Here is a 14,460-nt window from a genome sequence, read left to right as displayed (position 1 = left end):
GGCGAGATCATGTGCATTTCCCCAGCACCTAGTGGGGAGAGGCCAGTGCCCTTAACATTTGTGATGGAATAGCTGTTACTTTGCCAGCTGATTTGCATAGGCTCACTAAAGATGTGCCAGGCCCACATGCCCAGAGAGAAGTTCCAAAACAAGAGACAAACAAGAACACGAGTTGCATAATATCCTTTCTCAATGTGAAAACCTCCAAGCATTTACCAGGCACATTTACTTTCATTGCTACTTCTTTATGCTATTTCCTGTAAAATAAGAACTGCTACAACTCTCATTGTTTTTAAAGTGAAAGCCCCAGAGAGATTAAAGGTCACGGGGCAGAGCGGAGGAGCCCAGTGGGCCACCAGACTCTCATGGACCTGGGCGTGATCTTGACCGCTAGAGAGACCGAAGTCTCACTGCGTAAATCTCATGACAGTCATGCTTGACTCTGACCTCTTTGGTGGCAGTGACAGCCAGTAATAAGGGGACTTTCCATTAAGGGGCCCAGTGAGTGGCAGCTCAGATTATGAGGGGAAGTGTTTGGTTGATGAGGGCTGAGCCCGCCCAGTCTACCAAATGAAGCCATGAACCCCCCAAACATAGCCCTTCATAGAGGGAAGAGGGAGCGTGACATGCGCCTGCATATTTGTGTATTTAAAGTCTCTGGCTTGGGGCGCCTGGGTGGCTCAGTCCTTAAGTGACTGCCTTCGGCTCAGGTCATGATCCCAGGTTCCTGGGATCGAGTTCCGCATTGGGCTCCCTGCTTGGCCGGGAGCCTGCTTCTCCCTCTCCCACTCCCCCTGCTTGTGTTCTCTTTCTAGCTGTCTCTCTCTGTCAAATAAATAAATTTTAAAAAAATTTAAAAAAAAAAGTCTCTGGCTTTATGTTTAGCTGAAGGAAGAGAGCCTTGAAATGAGATTCAGGCCACCTGGGTCCTAATCTGGGCTTGACTGTTAAATAACGATATACCCATGCATGTGCACTCTTGGGACCTCAGTTTCCTCATCTGTGGAATCAGGAAAGGGGGGGTGACTAGCTTGTCCTGAAGGGGGTCACTTGGGTGGCTCAGTCGGTTGAGCATCCGAACCTTGATTTTGGCTCAGGTTCTGATCTCAGGGTAGCAAGGTCGAGCCCTGTGTCGGGCTCCATGCTCAGCACGGAGTCTGCTTGTCCCTCTCCCTCCCCTGACTCTCTCAAATAAATAGATAAATAAAATCTTAAAAAAAAAAAAAAAAGATTGTCCTGAAGGGCCCTTCCAGTTCTGACCGCCTGTGCTTATGATAGTCCAACTGCTGTGAAAATAAACACGAGGTTAATATTTGTTCATTGTCCAATGTTTATTGTATACTGACTTGGTGGCAGGCATTGTGCTAGGAGCTGAGGACAAAAAGATGAATTCAATATAGTTGCTGCTCTCCAAGACCTCACAGTCCAGTGAGGGAGGCAGAGTTAAAGACAATAACATTACAATAAAGAAGTTCAGAGGTAGAGATGCAAGGAGCATGGAGAAGGAGTTAGGGAGGCCTGGGCCCCTTTTCTGGACGAGATGGTCCCTGAGCTGGCTTTTTAAAAATGAGTAGGGATCAGCCAGGGGAAGTGGCAGGAGGAGGTCATTCCAGTTAGACAGAATCACTTAAGCAATGGCATGAAGACAAAAAACAGTCTCAGGCGCATGGTGAGAAGCATATTTTCCATGGCTGGAACAGGACTTAGGAGGCCAGGAGAAGTGGCGAATGAGGCTGGAGGGGTAGGCAGGTGCCAGACCTGTAAATTCCCATGTGTTATGCTCAGAAGCTGAGGCTGCAGCCCGTGATTGGTAGGAACCCACTGAGTGGTTATAATGGGGAGGGTTACAAGGTCACATCTGTGGTTTGGTATCAGTGTGGGGGGTGGGTTTGAGGGGAACAGGTTCAAAGGAAAAGAGACTTATTTTTAAAAAAGATTTTATATACTTACTTGAGAAGGGGGTGAAGAGCAGAGGGGGAGGGACAGGGAGGGGGCAAGAATCTTCAGCAGACCTGGTGCTGAGCATGGAGCCCCACATGGGGCTCCATCTCACGACCCTGAGATCATAACCTGAGTTCAAACCAAGAACTGGTCGCCCAACCGAATGAGCCACCCATGCGCCCCAGGGTACCTGGAGGAAAGGAGTGGGAGAAGGTATAGATGTGACTGAGTGAGTGGGTTAGTTGGGGGTTTGCACACAGTTAACATTGCTCTGACTGCCTTGGTTTTCTTGAAGAAGCTCTAGGTCCTGTGCTTGGCTCTGCTGGGGAATGGGCAGCTTTGGAAGAGTGGTGAGGACTGAGGGTTCTCACTGAGGCGAGTGGGTGAGGAAATGGAATCAGAAGAGAAGAGATGGGAGGTGTTCTGCTGCTGTAACAAATTACCATAAACTTGGTCATAAGTCAACAGAAACTTACAATTCTGCAGGCTAGAAGTCCAACACAGGTCTCGCCGGGCCAGAATTGAGGTGTCACGGGATCTCCTTCGTGGACACTCTGTGGGAGAATTTGTCCTGGCCTTTTCCAGTTTCTAGAGGCTGCCTGCATTCTTTGGCGTGTAGCCCCTCCCTCCATCTCCAAAGCCATCAGGGGAGGGTTGGGTCCTTCTCACATCACATCACTCTGACCCTCTCTCTGCCTCCTTCTTCCACTTAAAAAAAAAAAGTCGAGTTGAGATGCATATACCATAAAATTAACCATTTTGAGGTCAACAATGAAGCGATATTTAGTGTGTTCACAATGTTGTGCAACAACCACTTCTGTGTAGTTCCAAAGCATTTTCATCACCCCAAAAGGAAGCCCCATATCCATTAAGCAGTTGGTCCCCATTCTTCTCTCTCTCCAACCACCCATCTGTGCTCTGTAACTTCAGATTCACCTATTCCTTATAGTTCATATGAATGGACGCCAATGACAGGTGACCTTCTATGTCTGGCTTCTCTCACTTAGCATACTGTTTTTGAGGCCCCCACCCCCACTTTGAAGGAGCCTTGGGAGGGGGAGAGGGGAAGGATAAGAGGCTAGGAAGGAATTGATAGTGGGAGGAATGAAGTGGGCCAGGGCAGGGCTCCCCGAACTTCAGGATGTATTCAACCACGGAGGAGTTTCAGCGGAGATCCTGATTTAAGGGATCCAGAAATTGGCCCAGGGGCTCCTGCTGCAGCCAGTGGGTGAGTTCACTCTGTGACGGATGTTGATGTCAATCCTGGAGGTCTTAAGGAGGTGAAAGAGTTGATATAATAGGAGTTAGAAATGAGGAGGGCTAAAGAGCCAGAGGCTGTCATCACACCGTAGGATTTTTTAAGCTGGAGAGTCCTTGAACCCCCTGAGCTCATTCCCACCTTCAGGCCTGCATGTTAGCCTCGCACAGTGCTATCCAGACCTATAGTTGTGAGTGTTCTAGTACCCACATTAAAGAGGTAAAAAGAAACAGGCCAAATTAATTTTAATAATATAGTCTATTTAACTCAACATAGCCAAAATATTATCATTCCATATATAATTATTATAAGATGATTGAGATATTTTCATTCTTCTTTTTCAAAGTCCTGGAAATCCAGTGTGTATTTCACACCTGCATCACACCTTGGTTTGGACCAACTAGATTTCAAGTGCTCAACAGCAACACGTGGCTTGTGACTTCCTTACTGGTCAGCACAGGCTAGAATGTTCCTGCATGCCTGACTCCACCTCCTTGAGATCTCTGCTCAGAGACACCTTCCCTGACCACCCACCTTCTGCTCTTAGCCCTGCTTTTTTGTGTGTGTTGAGACTTACCAATATTTGAGATTTTATTATTTGTTTGCTTATTCTCTGCCTCCCTGTAGGATATAAATCCCATGAGGGCAAAGACCTGTCTGTCTGCTTTAATATCGTATCCCCAGCAACTACATCACATCCACCATAGACTCACAGCAAATGTTTATCGAATGACTTTGAGGATCCCAGATTAGTCATTGGTTGTCTCTGAAGCTAACATGCATTCCGTGGAGTGTTGGGGGAGGAGGCCCGAGAGGGAGGATCATGATGCAAGAAATAAGGTGGGAGAAAGCCGGCCTGGACGCTTTCTGTGAGCTCAGAGGCTGACTCTCAGATGTGAAGTCAGAGGCCGGGTTTCTTGCCCGCTGTGTCCTGGCTGTGTGTGGATTCAACCACTGCCTTATCCTGTTCTGGGAAACCAGCCCACCGAATGGCACTTCTGCATGCCACCAGTAGATGGGGCAGCATCACACGAAAAAGCCTACGGTCTGATGCAGTTTCTGACCTGGTCCCCAACTGCCTTGGCTCATGTTGTTCTGGAACTGCCCTGTGTCTCAGGTCCGTGGTGTGGGCTCATAAATGGTGCCACCAGTTTTCCCGGCTGAAGAAACTCAGCCTCAGCTGTGACGAGGTGAGGCCGGCCCCAGAGGCCAGCCCAGGCCCAGGCCCAGCTCCAGGCCCCAGGTTCAGGCTGGCAAGAGACAGCCTGGTCCTCCTCCTCCTGGGTCTGTGAGCACCAGCACAGATACTGACTCACACGTCAGAGTGCTCACATTTGCCTAGAACCTTTCTGTCCTCCCGAGGTTGAAAACAAATTATGGAGAAGGTAGTCCAGGCGTGGTGGAGACCATTCCACAGGAGCAGCTCTATGGGCCTCCACACCCAGAACTGATGCCCTCGCTGCCTCGGAGAAGCTGGGCCTGCCAGTGGAATCCTCCCTGCCATTGTGGTCTACGGCTCTCCCTGCTACCGTGTGATGCCCGAGGCGGTGCCCTTGCAGAAGCTGAGACCAGCCTTGGCTCCCACCACTGGTCCTTCCTTGTCTTCCCCAAACCCTTCTGAGCCTTGGACCTCCAAGCAACTTGGAAATGGTACCTGCTTGAACATGACATCTACTATCGTAGAGTTTAGACTTCGAGATTATGGACCAGCTAATGGTCACTTAACACAGGTTAATCTGGTGTGTTTTTTTACCAGACTTTTCGGTTTGGAGCAATACAGTCTACCTGATTGCCACCACAAGATTTTCCAGAAAGTTGAGCAGAAGAGGAGTTCACTTTGGCTTAAATGGCTTATTATAGTCCTGACTAGTTCATTCCAGCACAAGGCCTGGTATCCCTCCTTTAGCCCGTTAGTGCAGCTGGGGGGTAAGGCATCACAGCTCTGGTCTAATGAAACCCTGGGGCAAGAGTCAGCCGTAAAAAGGCCATTCCTTCTCTCAGATACTAGGGGAGCCCAAAAAGCACCATCGGGAAACTTTCTACTCTCATTGTTATAATCATTAAACTCCATCCCAATCTGCACGTGTGCATGCATTTTCATGTCCTATAATTCTGCTGTCCTCTATGTCTTAAAAGCCCTTAAGTTCTTCCCTGCTTGGAGAAACCCTGCTCATTCTTCAAACATCACCTTCTGTGGAGCCTTTTCTGATTTTCCTACTCAAAATGAACCTTCTCTTCTTCCAGCTTCTCATAGTACTTTGGGTCTTTCTCAGGGCACGTAGCTCTGTCTTCCCGTTCACACGCATGTCTCATTCATTAATTCAACAATCAAGTGGTGTCTATTTGTGTACCAGGCACTGGGGGACACAGGGTGCTCTCCTAGTTTCAGTGGAAGCCCAGAGCTGGGTGCAATTTACATCCTTCATTGGACTGGGAGCTCCTTGGAGATAGGAACTGGCTCTGCTCCTGGCTCAGGGCCTGGCACCAAAAAGTACTCAGAAAAGTTACATTGAAACTCAGCACCAACGAGTCTGAGAAAATTGGATTAGAATTCAGAAAAGGTTATTTAAATTTCAAAGAAAGGTTAAGAGTTAGCAAAGGTAGGACTCCAGAGAATTTCCAGGAGGGGCTATGGTGGTGGTTCTGAAATCAGTGGTTTTGGCATGGAAGCCAAAGATACCCAACATCCCCAGTGGATGGGGCCTGTGGAGTAAAGGGGTCCACTCTCCTCCTCCAGAACGAACTTGGGAGTTTGATGCAGGATCATCTGGACATTTATCACACATTCCAGCTTGAAGTTTTTTTTTTTTTTTGCTTTGACTGAGCAGACCATAGAGGCAAACAGGTTGTTTTGAGGGTCCAGAAATGAGTTATCAGCCAAGGGTCAAGCTGGTCAGATGACTGAAGCTACACTGTTCAGTCAGTCAGCATAGGAGAAAAGCATAATAATGTGATTGTCATTCCTAGTGGACGGTGGCTGAGCATTATTAGACAGTGAAATAAAAAAAGGTCATTTGGATTTTTACTAGGAATTCTTATCCAAAATGTGTCAATGATGTAATAAAACTGAATGACTGACCTGCCAAAATAAAATGAGTTCTAACCACACATAAGCATTACTTAGAAATTGTATGGGTCTCAGAAAACTCTTCTCTGAGGCCTGAGAGCAGGAGGGGCTACTGTTAGGGATTAGGCGCAGGAAGCACTTTATTTATGGGCTATATACCATATTGTTCACTCCAATCACCGCATTATGTTCATCTCACTTCTCACTATCTGCTTGTCTGTGGAGAAAGGGCTCCAAGATCCTAAAAGAGAAGTCTCGCTGTTTTCCTTGCTTCTATTACCTTTAATGGAAAAAAAAATTGTGAAAAAAAAAATTAAACAGCACCCAGTCATTCTCAGAGATCTGTCACACATGGAAAGAACCACTATTTCCCCAACCTTTTTACACAGTAAATTAGTCTAAATCCCACGTTCTACCACTTCCCCAGAAGTTCCGATGTAGACGTACATAGTGAGTTGCAATTCAGCCCGAGGGTGGAGTGTCAGAATTCAAGTTGCTTTTCCCAAGGGGTAACCCCGGGTCTTGGCGATACCTGTAGATAAATGAGATGCTGGTAAATTTGAGATGTAATTGCGGGATTGGACTAGTTTCCCCTTTCCCTCGACAAATGGCTGCAACTAGGTCCCTTTAAGAGACCAGGGACCCGCCGGGCGTCCGAGCCCGAAACGCATCCTCTTCTCTGCTCCTCCCCTGTCCCCGAGCAGCGAATGGTTCGCGCCGGCCTATATTTACCCGAGATCTTGCTCCCGGACCGCAAGGATGTGAGGCTGGCAAGCCGGTTACCGCTCGCAGCACGGGACGGGCGCGCCGCAAGGGCGGGCAGCAGACCTCGGGGACCTCGGGAGCGGAGTCGGACACCTCCGGAGGGAAGAAATGAGGTAGCGACCGTCCCGGAGCCAACCATGCGCGCGCCCCACCCTCGGCGCCCCGCGCTGCCCCGGCCGAGCCAGCCGGGACAGTGAGCCCGCCGAGCCTGAGTCCCCGCGTCGGGCCGGAGCGAAGATGCAGTGAGCCACAGGCGGAGTGCTGCGCCGGGCCCGCCGCGGCCAGCCGGGGCAGCATCTGACTGCACTCCCAGCAAGCCGCACATTCTGGGACCAGCCCAGCCGAGGGGCTCTCGGGCTCCAACACCCCTTGGGGGCGGGGAGTCCTGGCCCCTGGGCACACGCTATCGAGTTTCCGCGGTTTCTAGTCCCAGTCCTGGGGAGTGTGTGTTTGTGTGTGTGTGTGTGAGAGAGCGAGCGAGAGCGGTGGGCCTTTCCAGGTTCACCGAGGAGTTCCTGCATATTCTCGCCCCGTCCCGGCTGCTTTGGCTGGGGCACCCTCTGCGCGCGCGTATCTCTTTTTAACGTTCCACTCTGATTTCGTCTTTCTCTCATTTTGTTTGCCTAAGACTCTTTGCCCTCGTCCTTGCCCTGGCTGGGGTAAATCTGTGCGCGCTTTCCTCCTCCCCCCGCCCCCTCGCAGCTGAATATTTTCGTCTCTTTTAAAATTTGTACCCGTACCCCCTTCGGCGGGGTCCCTGAGCACGATACTCCCTAACCCCCTCTCTACCACTGGGCCACTCCCAGCAGAGTTTTATTTTTCTGCCTTGCCCGGGCCGAGCCCGGCCGGGGCGGGTGGCTCAGCGGGTCTTGTACCCCGCGCTCCGCCGCCGCCGCCCAGCTGCGCGGGGGCGCCCTCCGGAGATGCTGCCGTGGAAGAAGCACAAGTTCGAGCTGCTGGCCGAGGCGCCGCCACGGCAGGCGTCCAAGCCCAAGGGCTACGCGGTGAGCCTGCACTACTCGGCGCTCAGCTCGCTGGCGCGGGCGTGCCCCGAAGGCGCGCTCAGCCGGGTGGGCAGCATGTTCCGCTCCAAGCGCAAGAAGCTGCACATCACCAGCGAGGACCCCACGTACACCGTGCTCTACTTGGGCAATGCCACCACCATCCAGGCGCGCGGCGACGGCTGCACTGACCTAGCGGTGGGCAAGATCTGGAGCAAGAGCGAGGCGGGTCGTCAGGGCACCAAGATGAAGCTGACTGTGAGTGCGCAGGGTATCCGCATGGTGCACGCCGAGGAGCGCGCGCTGCGCCGCCCGGGCCACCTCTACCTGCTGCACCGCGTTACCTATTGCGTGGCAGACGCGCGGCTGCCCAAGGTCTTCGCCTGGGTATACCGGCACGAGCTCAAGCACAAGGCGGTAATGCTGCGCTGCCACGCGGTGCTGGTGTCCAAGCCCGAGAAAGCGCAGGCCATGGCCCTGCTGCTGTACCAGACGTCGGCCAACGCACTGGCGGAATTTAAACGGCTCAAGCGGAGGGACGATGCGCGTCACCAGCAGCAGGAGCTGGTGGGCGCGCACACCATCCCGCTAGTGCCGCTGCGCAAGCTGCTCCTGCACGGACCCTGCTGCTACAAGCCACCGGTGGAACGCAGCCGCAGCGCGCCCAAGCTGGGCTCCATCACCGAGGACTTGCTCGGCGAACAGCAGGAGCAGGAGCTGCAGGAGGAAGAGGAAGAGGAGCACACGGAGGGCTGCCTGGAGGAAGAGGAGGAGGAGGAGGAGGAGGAGGAGGAGGAGGAGGACGGTGCTGAGGACGGACACCCGGCAGTTGAAGAGGCCAAGGCGCAGCGGGCGCTGGTGGTGGCTATGCACTTGGAATGCGGGGACTTGCTGGACACGCTGGAGAGTGGCCGCGAGGAGGCGCTAGGGGGCGGCGGGGTCTCCCTGGGCCCTGGGGCTGGGCCGTCGCCTCTGCTGCTGGGCAGCGCCTCCGACATGAAGGCCGAGCTGTCCCAGCTTATTAACGACCTGGGAGAGCTCAGCTTCGGCAACGACGTGCGCAGCCTGCAGGCCGACCTGCGGGTGACGCGCCTGCTGTCCGGCGAGAGCACCGGCAGCGAGAGCTCCATCGAAGGCGGGGGCCCGGACGCCACCTCTGCCACCGCCGGGGACCGGTCGGGCCCTACTGACGGCGCCAACCCAGAGGAGCCCCACTCGGGTTGAGACCTCAGCAGCCCCCTGCGCGCGCCCCTGGCGCCCCAACGTGACTCCCCACCCGTCTTTTGGACACCCCCCTTCTCCTGCCTTCCCCGCCCGCCCCCAGGAAAGGGGAAAGGGGACACTTGAGGCCCAGAGTTACCCTGGCCCTCTCCTGCAGCACATTTGGCTCTGTTAGAAGCGGGGCTCAGGTTGCGCGTGGAGATGTGCGAGGGGGCAAAGGGCACGGAGGGAGAGAGAGGCAGGGCCCTGGGGGCCGGGGGTGGGGGTGGTGAGGGAAGGGCCCGCTCTTAGCCAAGTCCTACCGGCGAGGGATGCCTGCCTGCCGGCCAGTTTCCTGTTTGTGGGGCAGCTGGGGCCTGAGGAGGAGGGGTTAATTTCCTCCCCTGACAGACCCAATAACAGGGAGCCGCCTAGCGCTGTCACTGACTTGTCATTAAAAAACATTTTCTTTCCTGCTCTCACAACGTTTGAGGCTGAAATGCCACCTCCTTGCCCCCAGTCTTTTTGGTGCGAGAGCTTGGGTTGTTTACCTCAGACTCAGACCCTTGAAATTCTGCCAAATTCCTCAAATAACTGTTTGGGGGTGGTGGTGGTGGTGGTGGGGAAATGAAAGAAAGTTGCGTTTTGTTTACAGTTAAAGACATCTAATATCTTTAAAAAAGGAGTTTTCCTTTAAAAACACACACACCTCCCTCCTGCTCAAACGATCTCCCTCCATGATACTGTGTAACGTATTTTGCACTGTTGTGAAGTATTTTTGACATTTTTTTTTTTGTACATAACTGTGTTCTCGGAGTTAAATGTTTTTATCTTTTGCTGTGCAAAAGGGACATGTAAAATGTTGTTCAGTTGTACATACAGAAATGTGTATAAAACATTTTGTTATTTTCTAAGAGTAGCACTGCTCTGGTTCTGTTTGCACGCCAGCGGGGAGAGAATAAAGAGGACAATTCACGGAACAGGTGAGCGTCTGGAAGTGCTGCTGAAAATGCTGGGGGCCATGGGGCTGGAAGAGGGCCTGGCCATCGGTGTGAGGGTGCGGTAGGACAGGGTTCGGCCTTTGCAGTGCTCGCAGGTGATTCCAGGAGAACCCGCTCTGCATAGTCCGGGGCTTTTGTTGCCATGGCTGGGGCCAGCTCTCAGCTTCTCTTTGAGTGTATCCTCCCATATTCTTCCTGCAGTAAACTGTGGGGGTGTGGACTTTTTCTGGTCTCTCAGAGTTAATTCTTGGAGATACAGGCTGAGGTTTGTTCCTCACTCCCAGACTTGTGAGGTGATTTAGGGAGGAATGACTTTCAAGGTCTTCTGGGGTTTTACCACCTTCTTCTGTGGGGTTCACCTTTTCCCTTACAAACAGCTCAAGGGGCTTTAAAGATCAACCAGAGACCTAAAGAAAGTGTACCTGGGGCTCTGTGAGTAGTGGGGCCATCTCTGTTTTTCCTGGAGGAAAATCAAGGAGAGAGGAAGGTTGGTAAGTTCTGATCATGGCCTGAATGAGTCATGGCGCAGGTGGGGCGGGTGGGGAGGCCAGCGGAAGAACCTATTTCCTTCCCTTCTACAACCCAGCGTGACCCAGTGGGGGAATGGTCTGGAGGTCAAGGCAGATGAAAATTGTTAGAGCTTGGTCTGTGTGTGTGTGTGCGTGTGTGTGTGTGTGTGTGTGTGTGTGTGTTTGTCTCAAGGTTTTCAGGCTTTCTGTGAGCTTGTTTCTGTTGTAAACTCCAAACAGATGTCTCTGGTTTGGCTACACCCAATCAGCTGGAAGTTGTAATAAGACGCTGCCAAAACTGTGCCTTCCTCAAATTATTTTTTTCCCTTTGCCCCTTTGGGCTCCATTTCCTGTGTTGCAGAAATGATCCCACTTCTGGCCTTCCCTGCTGTCCTGAGGCCACTCTGCTTTGTTTTCATCATAATTATGTTTTGGGCAGCTAGACCCACAGATCCTGAGGAGTCTGGAATTTGTTGGAACCATAGAGGGAGGGTGAAAGATTTTTTCCTAATCAACAGGAGTGGTTTGGGCATAAGATTAGCTTTAGAAACAAAAAGCAAAGGGTGGATGGGAAATAACTAAAAAATACTCAGAACCACTTTTTTTTTTTTAAGATTTTATTTATTTATTTGCCAGAGAGAGAGACACAGCGAGAGAGGGAACACAAGCAGGGGGAGTGGGAGAAGGAGAAGCAGGCTTCCCGCCGAGCAGGGAGCCCGATGCGGGGCTCGATCCCAGGACCCTGAGATCATGACCTGAGCCGAAGGCAGACGCTTAATGACTGAGCCACCCAAGCGCCCCTCAGAATCGCTTCTTAAGGGCATTAGCACAAGGTCCAGGCCTTTGAATCTGTTATATTTTGGTTTGGTTGAGAGTCCCTACCCCTCTCCCCAAATACCTCAGATACACATCATTGCATGAAATTTAAAACCCCTAGGTAGAGAGAGGTCAGGAGAGTCAGATCCTCCCCTCCCCAGATACTCACACTACATGCCTTCCATAGAGCTCTCACTGGACTGGCAGCCAGCTGTGTGGCCCATCACTATCTTGCGTGACTGGATTTCACATTTGAAATTATTTTCACACATTGCCAAGTTCCTCTGCTCTTTGAAACTGATAAGAACATTATTATTTTTTTTAAGGATTTTATTTATTTATTTGACAGAGAGAGACACAGCGAGAGAGGGAACACAAGCAGGAGGAGTGGGAGAGGGAGAAGCAGGCTTCCCGCCGAGCAGGGAGCCCGATGCGGGGCTCCATCCCAGGACCCTGGGATCATGACCCAAGCTGAAGGCAGACGGTTAATGACTGAGCCACCCAGGCGCCCCTGATAAGAGCATTAAAGAGGGTGAAAATTACATGGTTAATACTTGGTGGTGGGGCAGGGTCCCTGTGTCTTCATTCTTTTTTTTTTTTTAAAGGTTTATTTGAGAGAGAGAGAGAGTGTGTGTGTGTGGGGGGAGGGGCAGAGGGAGAGGGAGAGAGAATCTCAAGCAGACTCCCCACTGAGTGCGGAGCCTGATGCAGGACTCGATCTCACGGCCCTGAGATCATGATGTGAGCCGAAATCAAGAGCTGGGCACTTAACTGACTGAACCACCTAGTTGCCCCTATGTGTCTTCATTCTTAACCAGTTAATGGTCTAGTGACAATGCCAAAGTTGGCTTTTCTCTGTGACTGATGGGGGTGTGATGATTGGTCAGAAAGTTCAGACAAATGACATTTAAACCAACACCATCAATAAATGTAAGGCAACTGTCTCTTTAAAGTCTGATTTTTCCAGTTATCTGACTTATAAATAGGGAAGGGGGGCTTAGGGGTTGAGGAGGGAGGAAGAAGAAAATAAGCAGACTGCAAAAGAACCAGTTCCCTCCCTCACTCCTGGTGCCCTCCCCTTTCCTCCTTCCTCCCCTCTACTTTTTGGCTTTTATCCCCACTGCACCCCATAGCCCTCTGGCTGATGTAATTCTAGAAGAGATGCAAAGGTGATACATGATTCACCTCTTCTTATATCTCAGTCTTCTAGGGATGATATCACTAGTGTAAAAAGAGAAGTTTGAATGAGAAAAAAACAAATACTGAACACTAATTTGCTCCCGACATTCGGAGGGATAAGAGTGGTGTGCCCAAAGCAAAACTAAGTACTTAGATGAAACACACCTTCCAGGGAGCACCTGAGGTCTGGTTTACTCATCACGTCTAGTTTTTCCTTCTTGAGAGGTGAGGTTCATGTTTCTCCTTTGCGTAACCTGATGGTACTTTAAATGCAGTGAGACACTTTCCACATTCTTCCCCAGCCGAAGTGATACTCTGGGTCCAACAATGCACCATTGACTGCGTGAAAAATGAAATGACTTCCGGCGGCAAGAGAGGTCTTGCTGGTGGCAGCGCGAGTCCACGGAGGGGGCGTTTCATCAACCGCAAAAACATCCTCCCACGTTCGCTTGTACCATTTGTGGTGTGTGTTGATGGGGAGCTCGAGGGAAAGGTAGGACAGTATAAAATAAACAGTAGCATTACAGACATTCTCAACACTTAACAGTTGCAGAGAACACCCGCTCCACGCACTTGCATGCTCCTCCCTAAAGCAAACCTCCCACTCACTGCCCCCAGAGTCAGCAGAACAGATTTTAGACAAATTAGAAAGCTTCTGTTAGACTGAGAAAGCACAATTCCCTCCCAGAGACAGAGCTGCTTTTAAGGGTCCTGCTCTTGAAAGGAGAGAGAACCGGCTGGTAGGACCCACCCCTGGCACCACACTGGAGATGGAAAAACCTCATGGGAGTCCACCAAGGATCACGAGAAACATAAAAATTCTATTAGGAGCAAGTTGCCCTCATTTCTAGCAGGATTTAGTAATATAATAAGCAGAACCCTTTCCTCCAAGTGGTATGCATCAGAGGTCCTCGCATCTGCTGGCAAGTGACACACGACAGAGCGAGAAGTGTGCACACACCGGGCGCCTGGGAGCCACGTCTGACACGTGGGAAACGACTCCGGGCTCCCTGGAGGGCCAGGAGGCCGTGGGGTCAGGGCACTCTGGACCCCGGGCACCAGGTTTTCCTGCACATGGCCACATCTAAATCTGGCTTTATTGTCAGCTGGGGCCTTTCCTGCTCCTGCTGGCTCATCCGAGGCCACCGGCTGCTGGGGGCCAGCCCCCTATGACCTGCTCGGAGGTGACCCAATTTGAGCAGCTCTGAATAACCATCATGTTGGTGGCTTGAATGGCTAGGTGGCCTTAGAACTTAGCACCCATTCCCTCCCCTCTCTAGGTCTGTTCAGTGGCACCAGGAAGAGTCCGTGTTTCTAACCCCCACAGAGGGTGGCCCTTCTGACAGCCTCCTCTTCTGCATCCCCTCTTCATCTTGGTCCCATCCCATTTCCTCCTGAAAGGCATCATTTCCCTCTGGCCTCTCTGATTGCCCAGCTTCCCACCTGATCCTCTCTTTATTTCTCCTCCTTCCCACAAGCCTAACTCAGACCTTAAATCAAACCTAAAAGAAAAGAAAGCCCAAACTTGAAGGGACAAACAAATCAAACACACACTCATCAGTCAGCACCAATCCTGCAATCCCTGGGCATGCTCTGGCCCTGTCCCCCATTTACAGATGAACAAACTGAACCACAGAGGGGTGATGTCATGCCCAAGGTTACACAGGAGGGGCCAAGACCCAAGGGTCTGAACCCTGAAACCCGTGCTCTTTTCACATTCCTC

The 14,460-nt window shown here is 51.5% G+C and overlaps 1 protein-coding gene across 1 annotated transcript; it reads left to right on the top strand.

Annotated features, from left to right (window-relative positions):
* The first annotated feature begins 6,987 nt into the window (after positions 1 to 6,987).
* Positions 6,988 to 9,511, top strand: FAM43A (family with sequence similarity 43 member A). Its single transcript, XM_021692487.1, has one exon. The coding sequence runs from the start codon at positions 7,955 to 7,957 to the stop codon at positions 9,254 to 9,256; it is 1,302 nt and encodes a 433-aa protein (XP_021548162.1). The 5' UTR covers positions 6,988 to 7,954; the 3' UTR covers positions 9,257 to 9,511.
* Positions 9,512 to 14,460: the final 4,949 nt, after the last annotated feature.

This window comes from Neomonachus schauinslandi, chromosome 1, assembly GCF_002201575.2.
Source record: "Neomonachus schauinslandi chromosome 1, ASM220157v2, whole genome shotgun sequence".
Classification (NCBI taxonomy): Eukaryota; Metazoa; Chordata; class Mammalia; order Carnivora; family Phocidae; genus Neomonachus; species Neomonachus schauinslandi.
Note: the sequence above shows the minus strand (reverse complement) of the source record. Positions and strands in the feature narration are given on the sequence as shown.